The following is a 21,685-nucleotide window of genomic DNA, read 5'->3' as shown; positions in this document are numbered from 1 at the left end:
AGAGAACTCTACCCAAGTCTATTCATTGACAAGCACACTCTGCTCTTGATTCAACCATGTCACCTGTAAGGACTAGTGTGGGGTATCTTTGTAAGTTTCAACTTCTTGGCTGCTTCATTTGATATGATGTTATCAGTTGACCCTAAATCAACTATCACCTTGCAAACTTTACCAAGGATTTTGCATCTCACCCTAAACAATGCTTTCCTATGCTTAGGTTCATCCTTAACCGGCTGTCTTATCAAGACCCTATTGAACATCAGATTTTCTCCAATTTTTGATTCAATCTAGTCCACCTCGGGTGTTTTGTTGCTTGATGTGTCTTCGTGGGTATAAGCAACCCTCTTTCCACTATTTGATGAGGTAGGCTTGTCAGGGCATCTATAGGCCGGGTGTCACAATTGTCCACAATTGTAGCATTTCATGGTTGCAAAGTAGGAATTACCCCCTCTGGTACCTCTGCCCCTATTTGGACCTCCTTGTGCACCTCTTCCTCTAGAATGGCCTCCTCTGAGATTGGTTTCACTGTTATGCTCAGTCAACATGGACTCTCCTTGATTCCTTTGCTCATTTGCCTTGCTTTGGGAACCACCTCGATGACTCATTTGATTTCTACCTTTGCCTCTACCCTTATTGCTAGAGTCTCCCTCCCTTTTGTTCCTCTCTTCCACCTTATCAGCAAGTTGATGACATTTTTGGATAGTGGTAGGAGTCCACAGGCTTATCTCCTCCTGGATGTTCCACTTTAGGCCACTTAGATACCTAGCCACCTTGATAGATTCCTCTTCTTGGACTTTGGATCTAGGACAAAGCTTCTGAAACTCCTCTGTGTAAGAGGTCACATCAAGATCTTTCTACTTCAATCCCTATCTCTTCTTATGAAGTTGGACTTCATAGTCCCCTGGCAAGTAGTTCTCCTTGATTTTACACACCATGGCCTTCCAGTTTGCAATAGGTAGCTTCCCCATGCTAATTCTCTCCTCTTGCAAGTACTTCCACCATGTCAAGGCTACTCCCCTTAGTCTTGATTTGGCAACCTTAACCTTTTGGGCTTTTGTCACACCTTCACACTCAAAATGGTTCTCCATACCCTCAATCCATTCCATGATAGTGTCAATATCCATCCTTCCACTGAAAAGTGGCAATCCTTCAAAAGATTTTGTATTCAAAGGCTTTATGGCCTTTACAAAAGGTTCTTCATTGATCAAGGGATCTGGCTCAGGTATGATGTCATCTATATCAATAGCTTTCTTGCCTTTATCCTTGGTGTCCTCACCCTAGAGTCCATGTGCCCTCTAATCAACCACTTCTTGTAGCTTGTCCCTTACCTCACTCATAGCATCTTCAAGGAGTCTATTTTTTTCCTTTTTTTCTTCTACCTCCCTAGCCAGCTTTACATTAGTGACCATTATGTTCTCCCCTACTAATTCACTAGAACATAGAGACATGCATGGTCCACCAAATCTTTAACTTGCTATGATACCAATCTGATGGGAATGGGTATGGGATAGACTAGCCTAGTCTACGCTCTTTGATCCTCTCCTTGGATCACCAGGTGTTCCAACCACACCCTAGGTTCTCTAAGACTTCCCTTGCTTGTGGAATCCCTTGACCTTGCCCAATCCACCCACCAATAACATGTGATTCTTCTCCTAAGGCCTCACCTACTCACAAGCTTCAAAAACCCTTACATAGGCTAATAAGGGTCTAACTCTTCCTACACCTTCTCAATTCCTAGCAAGGATAGGATAGGTATTTGACATATTTCTCCATTCATGCATGTTCCCCCAAGAGGTTTTGACCTTCCTACTTGTAATCGATTTCACTATTTTTCTTCTTTCCTACAAAATAGGGCTACAAGGAATGTGCCCAATTAGGCCTCCATTCCGGACTTTTAGGGCTCCCTCTTGCAAATGATGCCCAAACTTGTGAAACTTCCCAAAGAGACTAGCATTCATTTGGAAAAGGCTCAAATATTTTCCTAGTTGTGGGCCTCCAAGTGTCCGTACTCTACCCTAGGTGAATTTAGGGGTTTTTTAGGGTTTTTATGAGGGTTTTTAGGCCTGTTGGGTCACAATGATGGTTTGTTGTCTTCACCACCTTGTCTAGATTGGTGGAAGCTCTTCCTTCTCACCAATGATTCTCCATAAACCCCTCTACAACTCCTCCAAAGGGTTCCTCCTTCCTTTTCCTTCCTTGCTCTCACGGACCTTTGCAACCTTAACCCTTCCTAGCCAGGCATAGTCCAGTCTCGCCTAGGAGTGGATCTTTGAAAGACTTTCCTACATCTTCAAGGGCCCTGCTTGCTCTGAGATACTATACAGGGTCTGCACTCCTATTCCCCATGGTTTCATGGTGTTTCCATAATGGGGATAGGAGTTGTCAACCCATTTACACAAAACAGTCCAAAACTAGATAGTAAAGAATAAATTTGCAAAGTATTTACAAACACACCAAAACTTGGAAAAAAAACTTAATAAAAGTGCTCAAAATGAATGTATCAACACTAAACAAGACTCCAAATACAATTTAAGTTCCAGAACAATCCATTAGCAATCCTTCATTGCTCCATTTGTTCCAACTAGCAACAAAAACATAGTCACGGTCAAGGTTCTTTTCCTTTGGTTGTACAATCTAACATCCAATCCCTCACTTTAGGGTTTGAAACCATATATAATGTCTTTGCCTTTTTTTGTGTGCCAAGGTTAGGTTTCTCCATGGCAAGCCAAGGATATGACCTATTAGGTGGAAAAGTTGCATGACAACTTTGAAAAGTTGTCATGCATCTTTTTGCAACTTTTGAGCAACTTTTGCAATGTTGCTTTTCTTGACTTTTAGGCCTACATTGGGCTATCCTATGGACACAACCATGATAAAAGGACCCCAAAATCATCAATGGGTACACATACCCTCTATTCCAAAAGAAAACTCAACCTAGACTTCTGAACCTAGGACCTACACTAGGACCTAAACAAGACCAATGAGCTCTTGGATCTTATTACATTTACATGGCTTTATAAGGAAGCAAAATCTCAACAAAATCAAATAGTGGGAGCCCTTAGAAGGGTTCTCCTGCACCAGTGATGATTGTGAGTGAATTAGACATTGAATATGTAGATAGAAAAGAAATAAAGGGACAAGCTATTGCAGATCAGTTAGCTGATGCATCCATGATAGATGATGCTCCTGTAATTTTAGAATTTCCAGATGAATCCATCCTGGTGGTATCATACATGAAGCCTTGTCAATTGTACTTTGATGGCTCATACACGTAGCATGGTGCAAGAGCTGGCATCCTCCTTATCACACCTCAAGGGGATTCCATTCCCAAATCATATCGATTGTCATTTCCTTGCACTAATAATATAGCAGAATATGAGACATTAATAACTAGATTATAGATTGCAGTTCAGTGGAAGATCCAGGAACTTCATGTTTTTGGGGACTCACAACTTGTAATTCATCAAGCAACTGAGGACTATAAAATAATGGATGACAAGAGAATGGTGTTGGCATTGTTTGATGATTATGTTGTGATTGTCATTGATGGACACACACTTGCTTTGAGATCACTTTTTGTATGTATGAGCTAAGCTCAACCGGTATTTGTTCCAACTGGTATGATGTATTATAGTCTTTAGACTATCAGTGTTTTGTAGAAAATGCTTACCGGTCTCAAGCGGTATGGAGACCCAAAGCGGTATGAAGACCCCAAGCGGTTCGAGGATCTCAAGTGGTACGAAGGATCCAAGTGGTAGAACACATATTTCCTAGTCTTCATTTTATCAAACCGGTAACCGGTATCTTGCGTAAACTAGTATTTTGTATGAACTGGTAATACTCTATGATGATTTACCAACTAGAATTTTGTGATATGTTTTTCATCCACCGATTGTTTGGCAGTGCTGACACTTTGGCGGTGATTTTGTGTCATGTTACCAAATATGTCTAGATGCACTAAACCTAGGAAATTGTACTATAATCCTATTGGACCGACATGAAATCAGATTCCTTTATAAGGACATCATGTTTAGGGTTTTAGTGGTTGGAAAGTTTAAGGTTGCTAGGGTTTTGAAAGTGGTTGATAAGTTTTTGTAAGTGCGATCAGAGCAGAGAAGTTTAAGGTCTGCGAGAGAAGGCAAAGTGTGAATGTGTTGAAGATTGAAGTAATGTTGGAATGCATTAAGAATGAGCTATCAAGGGTCACATCTGTGGATCTAAAATCCTCTAGCAAGGTAGTCTTTAATCAGACTTATCTCCTAACAGAGATTGAGATTCCTAACAGGATCTGTTCTGGTAAAGAACATTGTAAGACCTTAGTCGGTCTGACCTTAACCGGTCTGGTTCCTATTCTGTAGATAGTTACTTGTGAGTTTCATCTCACCGTGGTTTTTCCCATTTGTGTTTCCACATCAAATATCTTGTGTTATGGTGGTATTGCTCCTATGGGTGAATGTCTTATTTGCTATTTGGTTCGCATGTGTGTTAGCGGGTTTGTTTGCTAAATTGTTTTACTAGTTTGCTACTAGACTATTTAAGTGTTTAAGTACAGTAATTTTTGGCATACTAATTCACCCCCCCCTCTTAGTATTCATTAGTTGGTATCAGAGCCTACTTTCCTATAAGTCTAACCACTTGGAAAGAGATATGGCGGAATACACTATGAGGGATCTTACTCATCAGCTCACTCAGTTTGAGCAAGCCTATGATGAACTTATGGTCAAGTATAAGGCCTCTTAGGCAAAAAGAAGAGAGCATGCTGAAAAACTGATGGAGCTAACCGAAAATAGTTCTTCTGATGAAGCGGACATGGAAGCCCTAATTCAAGAAGTTGAAAAATTGAATGAGTCTAATGCCAACTTGAGAAGGGAGTTGGAAGGACTAACTATAAGAATGAGTCAAGAGCTTGAGAATAGAAGAAAAGCTAAGGATCTTGTAAAGGACAGAGATCATGAGATCTCCAAACTGAAGCAAGAAATCAGTGCCCTAACCACTCAACTCCATGTGAGTAAAGTGGAAAATGAAGACATGCAAGGTGAACTGAATATAGCTATTTCTGAGAATGCAACCTTGATGGAATCCAATGTTGCTATTTCTAAGGAACTCAATGAGTCAAAGGAAATACTTGCTAAGTTTAGCAAAAGTACTGTTAAGCTAGAGCAAAAGCTCGAATCGGCCAAACCGGTCAAGAATACTGATGGACTTGGTTTTTGTGGATGTGAGGAAGGTGAGACCTCTAGTACAAATACTGAAGCATCTAAGAAACAACTGGCACCAAAGGATAAAGGTAAGAAAAAGTTCAAACCTGTTTGCTTTAATTGTCTCAAGGAAGGTCACACTGCTAATGTATGTAGAAGTAAGGCTTACAATAACTTTCTTTATTTTCTAAACGATAAGCCTAGACCCAATAGATTCAATGGTAACTGTTATGCATGCAACAAGTTTGGACATAGAGCATTTGAATGCAGGTCTGTTATGAACAATACCGGAAGGTATCCTCAAAGGAGTCAAGGAGATTTTCCTGAACTATCTGTGAACCAGAACCCCAACCGGTATAATACCTATGGCCAACAGTCTGGTGGCTATCAAGCGGCAACCGGATGGAGAGAAAACTGTTGGATTTGTCATGGTCATGGTCACATTGCTACAACATGCAGAAGGAAGATTGGAAACATGAGCAATGGACCATGGAGAGCATCTGGTATGGTTTGCTATCATTACAATAAATCAGGTCACATTGCTAGATTCTATAGAACAAAAAAGACCATATCGGATGACATATCGATCACTCCAGAAAAAAACATTGATGTTGAAACAATACAAGCTGATATGAAGAAAACCTGGAAGAAGAAGCCAAAAGATGTGATTCAAGAAGAATCAGTTTTTGCACCTAGCGTGGAAGTTGCTGAATTGGCAAACTAAGTATCAGAAAAGCTTAGGGGGAGCAAATGATGAAATGTTATGAACCCCTAGTTTACACTGGTAAAAGACCTTAACCAGTATGATATACCTGTCAATTGGTAGAAGACCGAAAACGGTAAAAGGCAAATTAGGGTTTATGCCCTAATTATGGAGCATTTATTATGGTAGGTGGAGAATCCATTTAAAAGGAATTTTTAAATCATTTCTCACTTATCATTTTCCGAGCTAAGAAGTCTTCAATTGTAGAGCGAAGAAAAGAGATTTTCATTGTGATTCAAAGAGTTTATCAAAATCTAGAAGAAGAATCGAAAGCAATCATCTGTTGAAGAAGTGTAGACCACAAAGTGGCAATTCAGCAACCAATGGAGTGTGTGGCGAAGTTCAAATTGCGAAGCCCTAAATTTTGATTGATGAAGGTATTTTTCAAAAATTCTCTATTTATCATGGCTTCCACATCACATGCTAGTTCTAGTGCACCCGTTGATTCTGTAGACTTCATTCAACGAAAGGCTAAATACAATGCCCTATCTCAAATACCGACTAGTGTTAAAGTGGAAGAAGGCATTTCCTATTATATTGACTATAAAATCAAAGACCTAGGGTCTCTTGTGATCCACTCCTAGTTGAGTTTATTTTGCGAGAAGGACAAAAGGATTAAACCAGAATTCAGCATTCTGGAAAAGAAGAAACTTCATAATGCGGTCTACTTCCTTGAAGAATTCACCGATGATCACATTCGCATAATCCTGAGTAGAGTGCGCGGTGATAAAATATACTTAGAGTAGATGCATGATATCACACTAGAAGTGATTCATGCCATCACCAGTTTCTGCAATGTTGGGGAAGTGCTAGCTCTAAGGAAGATTAGTAAGATAGAAATGACCAAGCTCATAGGTTCTATGAGCGATTCACGAGGAATGATTGTCAAATCCATCAAAGACGATCTAGTCAAGTATGTGTGCATGGTGATAGGATACCGAACATTCCATGCCATCAGAATCAACTCTATTTCTCCTACAGTGGTAAATGCCGCTTACAGGATGATCAAGGAAGATGCATCATTTGATTTGTGCACCTGTATGCACAAGCAACTTATGGTGAACTTGAATTCAATCAAATAGGACAATGCCTTGAGATTAAAGTTTGGACAATTATTTGTTGGGTTGTTCTTCTACTTCCAAGGGTACTTTCCAAGAGTAGGTGATATTTAGTGGTCCACTGACCAACCAGTTTCTAAATAAATCAAACAAAGCCTACAAGCGGTTGCATCCAGTTACCCTGAAGTTCTGAATAGGTACTTTGACGAGTTCAGAAGTAAGATGAGCCTAAAGATGAGGATATCTAATGACATAGTCAAAAAATATGAGGAGGACATCTACTTCACCATCAAAGTGGACGAATACATAATGGAGGTGGTTGAGCCTAGACAGGAAGAAGTGGAACCGATGGGATATGAGGTTGTGTATGATATGCTAGAAGGGTATGCCTCTACCCTTATTGCCTCACTGCTTGATCCTAAGGCGAAGAGGACCGGCACGTATCTGGAAAGGATTACACTAGTTTAAGAACCCTCAGTAAAGAAGGGGAAGGTAGTGCCTTCAGCATCGACACCGGTTACTGGAGTCAATCCCAAAGTGACCAAGCAATCACCAGCAAAGAAGAAACTGAAAGTTGCACCCGCTAAAGTCTTTGAGAGGAAGCAGAAGACAAAAGGCAACACCCCAGACTCTGAAGAGACTGTGTCTGAAGAACAACCTAAAAAGACAAGGTAAACAAAGAAAAAGACAAAAAATGAACCGACAACATCGGCACTGGTAAATATCGATTTTCTTCTTACCAACCTTTGACACATTGTCAAAGAACAATTAAGAATATTAGGAGAAAATTGCTGAATGATTTAATAGATTATTTTGATGATTTCAATAATGAAGAAAATGAAGAAGTGGAATAGGAAATCATTAAGTATTTATGTGTTAATGATCGATCGCCATCAGACATCATATCTGTGACACCGAATTCTTTGTATAACTCTCTAGACATCAAATGGTGCATTGCCATTGAAAAAGAATAGGAAATTTGAGAGGAGATATTTGCACAATATTTTCCTGATGTATCCAACTCAGAACTCTATGAAATCATGGAGAAATATAAAGGCCTCTTTTTCATGAGAAGAAGGAGACTCATGTTGCTTGAAGGTAAAGCCTCTGAAGTAGAGAAGGATACTCACTCTCATGCCAAAACCGCTCTGAGATATCAGCAAGTATCTGAGGCAAACTTGAAAGCTGAAAAGGAATCGGAAATCAAAAAACCAAATGAGGTCTTCGACGATGAAGGAAACCCAGTTACTGAACCAGTAGACACTATTGATGTTGACACTCTGGATGTAGAGGATATCACTCAAGGTACATCAACAAAAGCGGCAGGACAAGAAAAATAGGTTGGAGAAGATTAGAAGAGACAAGAGGAAGAGAAGAGGAAGAAGGAAGCGAAACAGGAAGAGGAGAAGAGAAAAGAAGAGGAGAATAAGAAATAGGAAGAAGGGAAGAAGAAGAAGGAAGCAGAGAAGAAAGAAGAAGAGAAACAACAGGAAGAGGAAAAGAGAAAGGAAGAGGAAAAGAAAAAGGAAGAGGAGAAGAAGAAGCAAGAAGAGGAGAAAAAGAAAAAGGATGAAGATGAAGCGAAGTGGAAAGAAGAGGAGAAAAGAAAGGTAGAGGAGGATAAGAAAAGAGCTAAAGAAAAAGAGGAAGCAGCCAAGAACACTTAGGTGGAGACTCCAAAGGCCACTGGTAATCAAGCCAAACCGACTGACATTACCAGTCCCATTGACCTCTAGTTAGCTAATGAATCGAAGCTGCTGCAGAGCATTAAGGTTGCTCAAGAACGCCTGGAAATGATAAGGAGGAAGAAGGAGCAAGACATGATCCAAGATGTGGTGGACACTCTTACCGGTTTGATACCCGGTACGAACCTCCCTAGTACATATTCCTCACTTGCACATTTGAAGCTCCTATGCACAGTTGTAGATGACCAAGTGCAAATCCTAGAAGAGGTTGTAGAAGCAAATTCCAAGAAAGAGCATCAAAAGGATCTAAACACAACCTTGGTGAAGAAGTTGAATGGGCTTCAGTTAGAACTGTAGAAAGCACAACAGGACATCAAAGATGCAATGGATGAGGGCAATCTAATTCTCAACAAGATCTATCAACCTCATCTATTATGTGATGATGTGCTCACTTAGAAGAATAAACTACAAAAAGAGTTGTAGACATTCATTGGCACCTTCAAGATGCCATATGATTCCTTCGGCACATATGGACAAACCCTTCACCGGTTTCAAATCTAGTCTACAAGGATAGAGGTAGAGATAAGCAATAGGACACATAGTTTGTAGGAACTCCAACTAGTCCTACTACCAAGACTGCAAATTCTCCAAAAATGCTATCTAAATCTAGATGCCCTAACGGTCACTCAAGAGATGAGTACCTTGGATGCCATGGAAGAGCAGGTTTATCAGATGCAAATGGAGAAAGAGGTGGCTACCTTCTTACTTGAGTCATGGTCCTTATTCGTGAAGCAATTTTTGTAGGACTTTAAATAAGTTTTTGACAAGTTTTACTCTTTATTGTCATAAAATCTTATTATTTTAATATTTAATTGGACAGGGGTTAGTCTGCAATATTTTTTTGTCATTGTTGGCAAAGGGCGAGAAGGATATAAATTTTGATGTTTTGATCTATACTTTCATGTTTATTTCTGTAAGGAAGTTGTATACATTGTATTTTTCTGCAAAAGGATAGTGTATATGCTTAGGGGGAGTAATTTTGATTATGGCATATTTTTTGTTGTAAAACACTTAGATGTCAAAATTTTCTTAAGTGTTGCCATCAATGCCAAAGGGGGAGATTGTTGGCATTGTTTGATGATTATGTTGTGATTGTCATTGATGGACACACACTTGCTTTGAGATCACTTTTTGTATGTATGAGCTAAGCTCAACCGACATTTATTTCAAGTGGTATGATGTATTATAGTCTTTAGACTATTGGTGTTTTGCAGAAAATGCTTACCGGTCTCAAGCGCTATGGAGACCCAAAGTGGTATGAAGACCCCAAGCAGTTCGAGGATCTCAAGTGGTATGAAGGATCCAAGCGATAGAACACATATTTCCCAGTCTTCATTTTATCAAACCGACAACCGATATCTTGCATAAACCGGTATTTTGTATGAACCGGTAATACTTTGTGATGAGTTACCAACTAGCATTTTGTGATATGTTTTTCATCCACTGATTGTTTGGTGGTGCTAACACTTTGGCGGTGATTTTGTGCCATGTTACCAAATGTGTCTAGATGCACTAAACCTAGGAAATTGTATTGTAATCCTATTGGACTGACATGAAATCAGATTCCTTTATAAGGACATCATGTCTAGGGTTTTAGTGGTTGGAAAGTTTAAGGTTGCTAGGGTTTTGAAAGTGGTTGATAAGTTTTTGTAAGTGCGATCAGAGAAGAGAAGTTTTAGGTCTGCGAGAGAAGGCAGAGTGTGAATGTGTTGAAGACTGAAGTAATGCTGGAATGCATTAAGAATGAGCTATGAAGGATCTAACCAAGCAATTTGTGCTATTTACTAGATCACTCACTTGTTGATTACTGACATCTTTGTCAAGTCTAAAGCCCTTAACTGAGTAGGCCCATAAAGCCTTTTGTAAATCCTCTAACAAGGTGGTTCACATCTGTGGATCTAAAATCCTCTAGCAAGGTAGTCTTTAATCAGACTTATCTCCTAACAGGATCTGTTCTGGTAAAGAACATTGTAAGACCTTAGCCGGTCTGACCTTAACTGGTCTGGTTCCTATTCTGCAGATAGTTACTTGTGAGTTTCATCTCACCATGGTTTTTCCCATTTGGGTTTCCACATCAAATATCTTGTGTTATGGTGGTATTGCTCCTATGGGTGAATGTCTTATTTTCTATTTGGTTTGCATGTGTGTTAGCCGGTTTGTTTGCTAAACTATTTTACCGATTTGCTGCTAGATTTTTTAAGTGTTTAAGTACAGTAACTTTTGGCATAGTAATTCACCTCCCCTCTTAGTATTCATCAAATGGTAGATGAATTCAAGCAATATTTCACAAAGATAACCTTTGGGCAGATACCAAGAGAATAGAATCGAGCCACAAATTCCATGGCTACTATTGCCTCACTGATTGATCTACCACAGAATGAAACCCCCTATGAGTTCTTGGTGGATCACCTTTTGGTTCCCTCATATGAGATCACTCATACTGATATGATATGTGTCATTGGTCCTAACTCCTAGTTATATGGTTCCATCTTCACATACCTTCGTAACAACACCCTTCCTCCTGACTTATTAGACAACCAACGTCATACTTTCATTCGCTAATCTTCCCGATATGTCATTTTAGCTGATATCTTATACCATCGAGGTCTAGATGGCACTCTTCTTAGATGTTTAGAAGGCGAAGAAGCTTGGATTGCATTACGTGAAGTTCATGAAGGTGTATGTGGTCCACATTCTAGTGGTCCTACCTTAGCCAAGAAAATCATCAGGACTGGATATTACTGGCCCAATATGGAAAAGGATTCATATCACCTTGTCAAAAAATGTAAGCAGTGTCAAATTCATGGAGACCTTATTCATGCGCCAACACAAGAACTTCAACCGATTGTGAATCCTTTGCCCTTTTGTCAGAGGGGACTCAATCTCATAGGTAAGACTCACCCTCCTTCCAATGGCCACAAATTCATTATCACTACCATAGAGCATTTAACAAAATGGATTGAAGTCATGCCTCTTACACAAGTCACTGGAAAATATATTTCCACATTCATTATTAACTATATCATTTGTCAGTACGATATTCCTCGTTCCATCATCATTGATAACGGACGTCACTTCAAAAACCAAGATGTTCATGAACTTTGTGATCGCTTCCATATTACCCATCATTTCTCCACTACATACTACCCTCAAGGTAATGGTCAAGTTGAGGCGTCTAATAAAACCATTCTTAAAATCCTCAAAAAGACAATTGATGACACTGGCCAAAATTGGCACATCCAACTTAATCCCGCAGTTTGGTCTTATCACACAAGTTTTTGCACACCTATAGGAGCCACACCTTATTCACTTGTCTATGGCATCAAAGCTATCCTACCTATTGAGGTTGATTTACCATCTTTCGACTCTCTTTGCACAACATTATCAATGATGAATACTATAGGGTCTCTCGCTTACAAGAACTAGAACTATTTGATTAATGAAGACAAACTGCTTTTAATCACCTAAAGGCTTATCAACATCAAATGAGTCACAGTTACAATCATAAGGTAAAGCCTCATATATTTGAGGTGGGTGACTTAGTTCTAAGAGAAAATCCTAAAAATCAGCAAGATAGAGAGAATAAGGGCAAGTTTGAACCGAATTGGCTTGGTCCTTACATCATCACAACAGTCTATGGATCTGATGCATATTAGCTTTCAACCCCAGATGGTGAACCTTTCGAAGATCCTATAAACAACATGCACCTTCACAGGCTTTAGACATAGCTCTTCAGAATATCCTAATTCAAAATAAAATAAAAATAAAAATAATTCAAAAATACAAAAAAATCATTACATGGTGAAAACTTGGCAAATAGGCACCTTGTGACACAAAAAAAAATTTGAAAAAATCAAAAAAAGTAAAGAGAAATAAATTCGTCCAACAATGAAAACCACTTTGGTGGTGCCCTGGGCAAGTAGCATGGTGAAAACTAGGCTACTTGCACCATGTGTAGAGACATTGCTCCTCCCTCCTTCAAGATTCCATCTCATCCCTTCACTTTGCACACACTCACAACCTATCCATCCATAATAAAATTACCCATTCCCATCATGGCTTGTTATTGATCCACCTAAGATTGGTTAGCCATTCATAATAATCCTTCCTTTTCACCCGTTTCCATCCATAATGAATTAGCTCCTATCTATGGCTAAGGCAAATCCTACGTCCATGTGGAACTAAGGGCATCACATGTTCTGAGGAGTACAGTTTCTTCAAGTTTTCTTCAGTCTATCCACACACAATCCACAATAAAGAAACACTTGCATCATAGATCTGCAATAAAGTATCAGTTTCATGGACTCAGTCAGTTTTAGATGAGATGTGAATAGCAGCAATAGGCTTCAACAAATCAAATCTTTCAATAGACTGAGAAAACATTATGGTTCAATGCTATTTATCCTTTTGTGAACGAAAACATTGTGACCACAATCAAATACACTTATACAAGTGACAAGAGACACTAAAATTGAGGGCTACAGTGGATGTTGGTGTCGATTCTTGGTTTTCTTTTGATTTTATCTTTTGGTGACATGTCTTTTAGCTTTTTCGGGATGTGTCTAACTAGAGATTTTATCTCTAAGATGTCTTTGACTAGAAAGGCGAGGATGGGGTATCGTCACCTATTGTTTTGTTGTCTTTGGATTGTCTCTTAGTAATGCTATGACTTGTCCACGGATATGAGGACACTGAGAGTCTAGTGTGAACTGGGGCATTCCTTGTCGATGACTGTCTGATCTCCATGCAAATGGGTACAATGATTTTCTGGGTCAAACATATACCTCGATTGTCATAACCTATTTGCCATAATAAAGCTTAATGATGATAACACACAAGAAGATCTTTCACTTCCATATCTTCTATCTTCCATCCCTCTTTCTTGATTGACCTCCATTGTCCTTCTTGAGTCCGTGTAGCCCGCTATCACATGACTGAGTATAATGACATGCCAAAAATATTTGTATTTCATGTAGTTTGCACCTGCATTACCACATATTAACATTTCATACATACATATAGATATCAAAATTGTACCATATCCTGCACACAACACATGTTAGCACATTGTACATTATCATCATGTAAATACTTCTTTGCATTATCATATTCATCTGCACTTCATACATTCACATTGGCATATCCACAACATATAAAACATAAAAGAACAAAAAAACATTGCATTTCATCATGCACATATTTGCATCCATATCATAAGCATCATATAGAAACATGCATTACATAGAAGCAACATCACATAGGTACACATGCATATAGTTGCCGCAAGGATGAATCATCTCATATATATATCTCAAAAAACCATAAGTGTCATGATACAATGATGTCAAAATACATATGGCTACAAAATCACTCGAAGGTGTCTACATCATCATACGAAAATTGTACAACACTGATACATAGGAAGCCCTCTAAGGCTATGATGAACTCCCTCCCTTGGAGCCAGCTGACCTCGATGGATTCTGAGCCTTGGAAGTCCCCACCCTAGGATCATCTCTCCTGCCCCCTCTATCTGGTGGTGCTGGAAGACCCATGACCCCACCACTAGATGCCTATCTCTTGTCTCTCCCTCCAGTGGTTGTCATAGTTTGTGATGGTCTCCAGAAGCTCCTAGCCTGCAGATCTGGTGGCACTACTCCATAATATAGGTCTCTCTAGTAGGCTATCTCCTCTCATGCCCATAGAACATAGACGTATCTAGCCTCTATGTCCTCTGCTACCTACCTACCTACCCTTAATGCTGTCTCAGCCTCCGTGTAGCACTGAATAGCCTAATCTTTCTTCCGCTTAATGTCCCTCAGCTGTCTCTTGAGCCTAGCCCCATCTCACTCCAGATCTTGGATCTCATCTGCCTATCCCTGGTAGATCTCCCTCAAGGATAGTAGCTCATCCTCCTCCTCTCCTGCCACCTCCCCCTGTCCCTGTGGCTATCTCTATCCCTGTCCCTACCCCTATCCCTATCCTTGTCCCTGTCCCTGTACCTATCTCAGAACCTGTGCTACTGGCACCTATAAAGGCAATCCACCTCTACCCCTAACTACATGCACCTATCTCTCCTCTCTGCCCTCTCTCCTCTAAGCTACCCTCCTCTTAGCTACTGCTCCTCGCCTCTCTCACCGACCTCTACCTCCACCATCCCCACTATGATCTCCACCCTCTCCACCATCAACTCCCATGGAAACAGATGCTCTACCCAATATGCATTGTACTTTGCATCCATCCTTACATCCTCCATATCTGCCCATATATCCAGAGGCATGAGAACCATCTCCAGAATCCGTGTCACTACTTGATCATAAGATAGTAACTGACCTAAATGTGCCTAATCCCTCACTATCTGCACATACATCCCTGAGCCATGTGGCATCCATTGTATCCTACCAAACTGTCTACATACTCTATCAATCAACTGCCGCTCGATTAGATACCTACTGTCAAACACATATGGCAGCTCCACTGCATCATCCTCCCCCTCCTCACAATCTTGGTAAGGCCTCCATACCACACTATCTACCTCATCAATCACTTGGTACCAATACTCTAGCCTCCCAATCCATAGTTGTGACGTAATCATGTCATACAGATGCACATAATTGCACCCATGTCCCCTGCCTCTAAAGTGTATTGGTCATGTCACCAGAAGATGCTCATATGCCTATACCTATAGTAATGTCACTTCGCACCCCAATCTTGTTGATCCATGATATACAAACTAATGCAGCTCATAATACAAGTGTGCCAATGCCAATAGAAACAAACCCATGCAAACCTCGTGTGCTCAGTCACCAATGTCTAGAGTCCTCCCCCATCCCATAGCCAACCCTTGTGTCGCCCTATCTAGATAGAGGAACCTACTGATAACTCCTGCCAGCACCATTGGTAGTGCCAATCTTGTAGTTGTCATAGTGTCCTAGGCCACATGTCCTGCCCTCATCTCCAGTCATGGATCCTGGAACACTCATCTCAGTGCAGCCATGTCTCCCTCTTGATCATAAGGAATCAACTCCGCAATGATCGGTATCCTCAATATCTTGTATACATCCTCCAAGGTGACTGTCATCTTACCCATTGACAAATGAAATGTGCATGTCTCTGAGTACCATCTCTGAGCTAATGCAGTCAGCAATCCCATGTTCACCCAAAACTCAGGCATATACGTAATGTATCACAAGCCCATGGCCTCAACTGTTGCTCTATCCCCAAATGTCATCTCTACTTGTAACCCTTGAGTTGAAGGGAGTCTCTCCCATGACTCTAGCATCAGTAGGTCCTCCTAAAGTCATGCAAATAAACTGTGTCAATCCTAGTAGTACTCCTTGTTCATCACAAAGTGCTAATTTTTTATCCTAGTGCTTATATCTATCATATGGAACTCTATCCTAGTCGTACTTTCTATTCAACACAAAGTGCTACTTTTATTTATCCTAGTGCTTATATCTATCATATGGAACTCTATTCTAGTAGTACTCCCTATTCATCACAAAGTGCTTCTTTTTTAACCTTGTTCTTTATTCTATCATATGGCACTCTATCCTAGTGGTACTCCCTATTCATCACAAAGTTCCTTGATCTATCCTATCCTAGGGCCTCTGCTTGAGTGTATCCTCCTGAGTAGTTTCATGATTGGCAAAGTATGTTCTATCACATAATTGTAAATGTTTTGTGGTACTCCCTATTCATCACAAAGTGCCTTTCTCTATCCTATCCTATGGCCTCTGCTTGAGTGTATCCTTTTGAGTAGTTTCCTGATTGGCAACGTATGTTCTATCATAGAATTGTCAATCCTAGCCATATATGTTATCCTAGTCTTCCCTAGAGGACCTCCTTGAGTGAATCCTCTCAACATCTTATCCAATCGATAGCGTATATTTATCACAAAACTGTCGATTCGATCTTAAAGACATAAATGCGCATTCATGACACAAATGCACTTAGCTACTTCACAGATGTTTCTGCATTTCACAGACATGCTTGAAACACACAAACATGCCTCTGTTCTGCACAAACTTGCCTACCCTACATAGATGTGTCTGCACTTCGCAAATGCACTCGCATCTAACATAGAAACTTTTACAATCACAGACGTGTTTAGCACCAACACAGATGCACCTAACCTACCCAGATGCAGCTAGCACTAACATAGATAGGCCTTCCCGTCTTTTGGCCCACTTGACATTTTTTTTGACATACCTAATGCACATTTATTGCCCTACCTAGCATGCATTTATGACAACAATTAATGCAACAAGGTACAAGGAGGTTTAGTGGTACTCACTGGCTCTTCTACATCTGTTGGCCTCAAATATCAGCGAACGCAATCAAATCTGTGCACCAATGCCATCACTATTGATTGCTCTCTGCTCTCTGCACTCTGATCTCTTAGATGTGTGGATGACAATGAGGATGTTTTCCCTCATAGTCTATCTTATAGACTACCCTAGCCCTAGTCTCCCGCGTGAGTCTTCTTTATCACGTGAGTCTATAACTCTATCATATCTTGTTAGTTCTTTCTCACCTTTCTTTCTTATCGAGAGATTGTCTGCGATCTTTTCCAACATTTTTTATCCAATCTCTCAAGGGGGCATATCATTCCCATCTTGGGGCAACTTTGTATCATTTTATCTTATCTTCTTTGGAATGATGCGACAAGTTGCATTACCTTAAACAGGGGCAAAATGTAGACACCAAAAATTTTCCTATCTAATTAATTAAATAAATTTTTATTTATTTAATTAATTCATTTATCCTCTTCTAGCTTTATTTCTCATTTAAATAAATACTTTAATTTATTTAATTGATCCCACTTCCTCTATTAATTAAATAAAACTTTATTTATTTAATTAATTCATTAACCTTTTCTACCTATGACACATGTCATTCATCTCTTAATTCCTACACTACCTACCCTTTAATCCTAGCCAACCATTTATCTTTTACACATCTCAATCTTATCCCTCCATTTCTTATAGTGTTTTCTATATAAGGATATACTTCCTTCATTATCAATCACCCCCAAGCATTCTAGCATTCGAACTTCCATATGCGATCAACCTATCAGCCACATTTTTGTTCTTTGTTGAGCTCTTGTGCACACATAAAATCTGAGAGCAAATATATCAAGCAAGATCAATGGAGATAGGAAGAATGGATATCCAAACACTATTAGACATGTGATGGTATCGTCTTTGTGATTTTGTTGATTTGCATTGTCTTAGGTAATCTTCATATGTTATGGTGGATCTTTGTTGTTGTGAGGCTAGGGTTTTGTAGTTGAGTCTATTTTGTCTTTCAATATTGTTGTTTCCATTTTTACCATAAACAATAAGTTTTGTGAACAACAAAATATATTAATAACTCAGGTATCAAAGCATTAAACTAATGAAATAGATAGAGACAATAATAAGCATATAACACCATAGATTTCATGAGTGGAAAACCCTCTTGGGGTAGAAAAACCACTCAGAAAAGAATTCCCTTTTATTAACTCAAAGAGCACCAACTCTATACATTGAATTTAGAAGTATCAAACTTCAAGGAGCACCAACCCCCATATCTCATATAATATCAATAATATCTCAAGTTGCAAACACTGAAAAATTTATAATTGTATCATGCTTATGCATCTACAAACTTGCCAGTGTTTGAACGAGGTTTCTAAAACAACGATATACAATAATTTTAGTTAAAAGGTACGGTTATCATAGTACAAAATATTTCTTAGAATCATTGTTTGATAAAAAATTAATTGAGTACAACATGATGTAGTAGTTATGTACTCAGATTTAGCAGTAGACAAGGTGACACAATCTTTCTTTTTGTCAACTAGATAGCTAGCTCCTAGAAAGAAAGCTACACCACTAGTTCTTTTTTTGTCATCTAGAAAGCTAGTTCAGTGAGCATCAATGAAACCAACAAGAGAAAAGATATTTTTCTAAGGATACCATAATCCAAAATCTAAAGTACCTTGAATGTACTTGAAGATTCTTGTCACAACATTCAAATGAGATTGTTTAGGTGCAGATTGGGAACATGAAACCAAACATACTACATACATCAAGTCAGGCCTAGATGCAATCAAATATAGTAAACTACCTATCATGGATCTATACTCTAATTGATTTACCTTAGGAGAATCATCAGTCGTAGTCAATTTGTAGCTAGTTTCCATTAGAGTACTAACTAGTTTGCAATTTGTCATGTTAAACTTCTTAAGCATTTATTTTGCATATTTAGATTGTGACAAAAATATGCCTCCTTCAAGATGCATTACTTGAAGACCAAGAAAAAAGGTTAATTCACCCAACATGGACGATTCAAATTTAGATTCCATGAGTTTTAAAAACCTTTTGGACAAGGAACCATTGTTGCAGCCAAAAATAATATCAACCACATATACTTCAACAACTAAAATATCATTACCTTCAACCTTGACATACAAGATACTATCAACTCCACCTCTAGTGAATCCATTTGTTGTAAGGTGGGCATCCAACCTAGAGTACCAAGCTCTTGGAGCTTGTTTAAGGCCATAAAGAGCATTTTTCAACCTGTATACATAATCAAGTTTATCTGCAGAGACAAACCCTTCTAGTTGTTCCATATACACCTCCTCATCAAGATAACCATTTAGGAATGTTGTTTTAACATCCATTTGGTAGATTTTAAAGTTTTTATAGCAAGAATATGCAAGAAATATTCATATTGACTCTAGCCTAGCAACAGGTGCAAATGTTTCACCAAAATATACACCTTCTTGTTGTGCATAGCCTTTACAAACAAAGTGTGCCTTATTACTAACAACCTTACCAGATTCATCAAGTTTATTTCTAAAAAATCATTTTCCCCCTATAACATTTTTATCATCTGGTCTAGGCTCCAGTTCCCAGGTTTTATGCTTTTCTATTTAATTGATTTCATCTCTTATTGCATTTAACCAACAATCATCAATCAATGCATTAGAGACAGATTTAGGTTCAAAATCAGTTACCAAACAATAATGTTCAACCATCTGAGATTGTTCATCAGTTTTTGCTCTTCTCCTAGTCATGATTCCTGCATCTATGCCACCAATAATCTAACTTTGAGGATGTCTTTTCATAATGATTTTGGAGGGTGTATGTAGAGGAATTTTTGCTTTAGGACTAGATGTAGTTTTAGGACTAGATGCACTCTCTTCATTTGTTATTTCTACTTCAGCAAGCTTAGAAGCAATTGCTCATCAAATCTTACATTAACTGTTTCAACAATTTTATTCAACCTATTATTGAAACATTTATAAGTTTTTTTATGAGTGTTGTATCCAAGAAAGATACCCTCTTCAATTTTAGTGTTGTATTCTTTGACCTTTGCATCCCCTTGATAAATAGTTTCAAGTTTGCTTCATATCTCATGAGCAGATGCACAATGCATGACCTTTACAAAAACATCCTTGGTGAGACCACACAAGATAGCATGCTTAGCTCTGGCATTTAATTCATCGGGATTAGTGGGAATAGTAGTAGGAACAACATATTTTGTGGTCACAATGTCCCACACATTAAGATCAACCGAAACTAGGTAAGTTTCCATCCTAATCTTCTAGAATACATAATGTGTGCCATCAAAGAGAGGAGCTCTAGAAAGTGAAGCACCTTCTTGTGATTGAGCCATATGGACTTCCAAAGAGCAGAATCAATCCCTAGGTTAGACCTATATGAAGGGACCCTAGGCTCTGATACCACTTTCTAGAAGTGGATTCACTTTGAGAGGGGGTGGTGAATCAGAGTGAATGCAATTTTGACCCAATTTGAGCAAATAAAAAAAATAGAACACAACAACTTTATTTGACAACTTGCAATAAATGAGCAACAATGAGATACCAACTCTTAGAGAATCGCACTTGACCTTATTAAAGCATATGAAATTGATTATTCAATATATATCTTGAATAATCCTTGTAATGCGTGTAATCATAACCGAGTTTTGCAAAAGTAAACAAACTTGAACATCACAAGTAATGCAGAATAAGAATAAATGAACATGATAAGTTTTGTGAACAACAAAACATATTAATAACTCAAGTATTGGAGCATTAAACTAATGAAATAGATAGAGACAAGGATGAGCATATAACACCATAGATTTCATGAGTGGAAAACCCTCTTGGGGTAGAAAAACCACTTGGCAAAGAATTATCTTTTATTAACTCAAAGAGCACCAACTTTGTATACTAAATTTAGAAGTATCAAACTTCAGGAAGCACCAACCCCGATATCTCATATAATATCAATAATATCACAAGTTGCAAACATTGAAAAATTTATAACTACATCATGCTTATGCATCTACAAACTTGTCAGTGTTTGAACGAGGTTTCTAAAACAACAATATATAATAGTTTTAGTTACAAGATACTGTTTTTATAGTACAAAATATTTCTCAGAATTGTTGTGTGATACAAACAAAAAGTACAATGTAATGCCCCACTAGGAAACCTCGAAGGGATAAGGCTAAAACTCAAGAATAGATTGCAAATATTTTTTTTAATTTTTTTTAAGAGTTTCAAACACAACATAATGATACGATGAGTTATCATAAGTTTAGATAACATAGAGGAAGACATAACTAACACCTAAAGGGTTTCCAAACATGATTACTTGATTCAACACTTAACTCAACCCATGCTATTTAACCTAATTAAGCTGATTTACTCAATTACTAGTTATTACTTTAAACAAGGATATAATCCATTCAATAAATTAAAATTATAGATAATAGGACGAGTTCATCCATTATGGTGGAAAAAGTAGCTAACATGATGAAGTTCACCCATTAAAGTTAAAATATACATAACATGATGAAGTTCATCCATTAGAGTTAAAATTTAGATAACATGATGAGTTCATCCATTTAAGGTTAAAAATA

At 38.5% G+C, this 21,685-nt stretch overlaps 1 protein-coding gene across 1 annotated transcript in view; it reads left to right on the top strand.

Moving 5' to 3' along the window:
- The first annotated feature begins 8,104 nt into the window (after positions 1 to 8,104).
- LOC131856492 (cysteine-rich receptor-like protein kinase 2) overlaps positions 8,105 to 21,685 on the top strand; it is a 55,792-nt gene continuing 42,211 nt past the window's right edge. The window contains exon 1 of the mRNA XM_059208286.1: positions 8,105 to 8,324. Coding sequence (XP_059064269.1) covers positions 8,105 to 8,324 — 220 coding nt within the window. The remainder of the gene's footprint in view (positions 8,325 to 21,685) is intronic.

The sequence above is a fragment of the Cryptomeria japonica genome, chromosome 7, assembly GCF_030272615.1.
Source record: "Cryptomeria japonica chromosome 7, Sugi_1.0, whole genome shotgun sequence".
NCBI classification, from domain to species: domain Eukaryota; kingdom Viridiplantae; phylum Streptophyta; class Pinopsida; order Cupressales; family Cupressaceae; genus Cryptomeria; species Cryptomeria japonica.
This window is presented reverse-complemented; position numbering and strand designations above follow the sequence as displayed.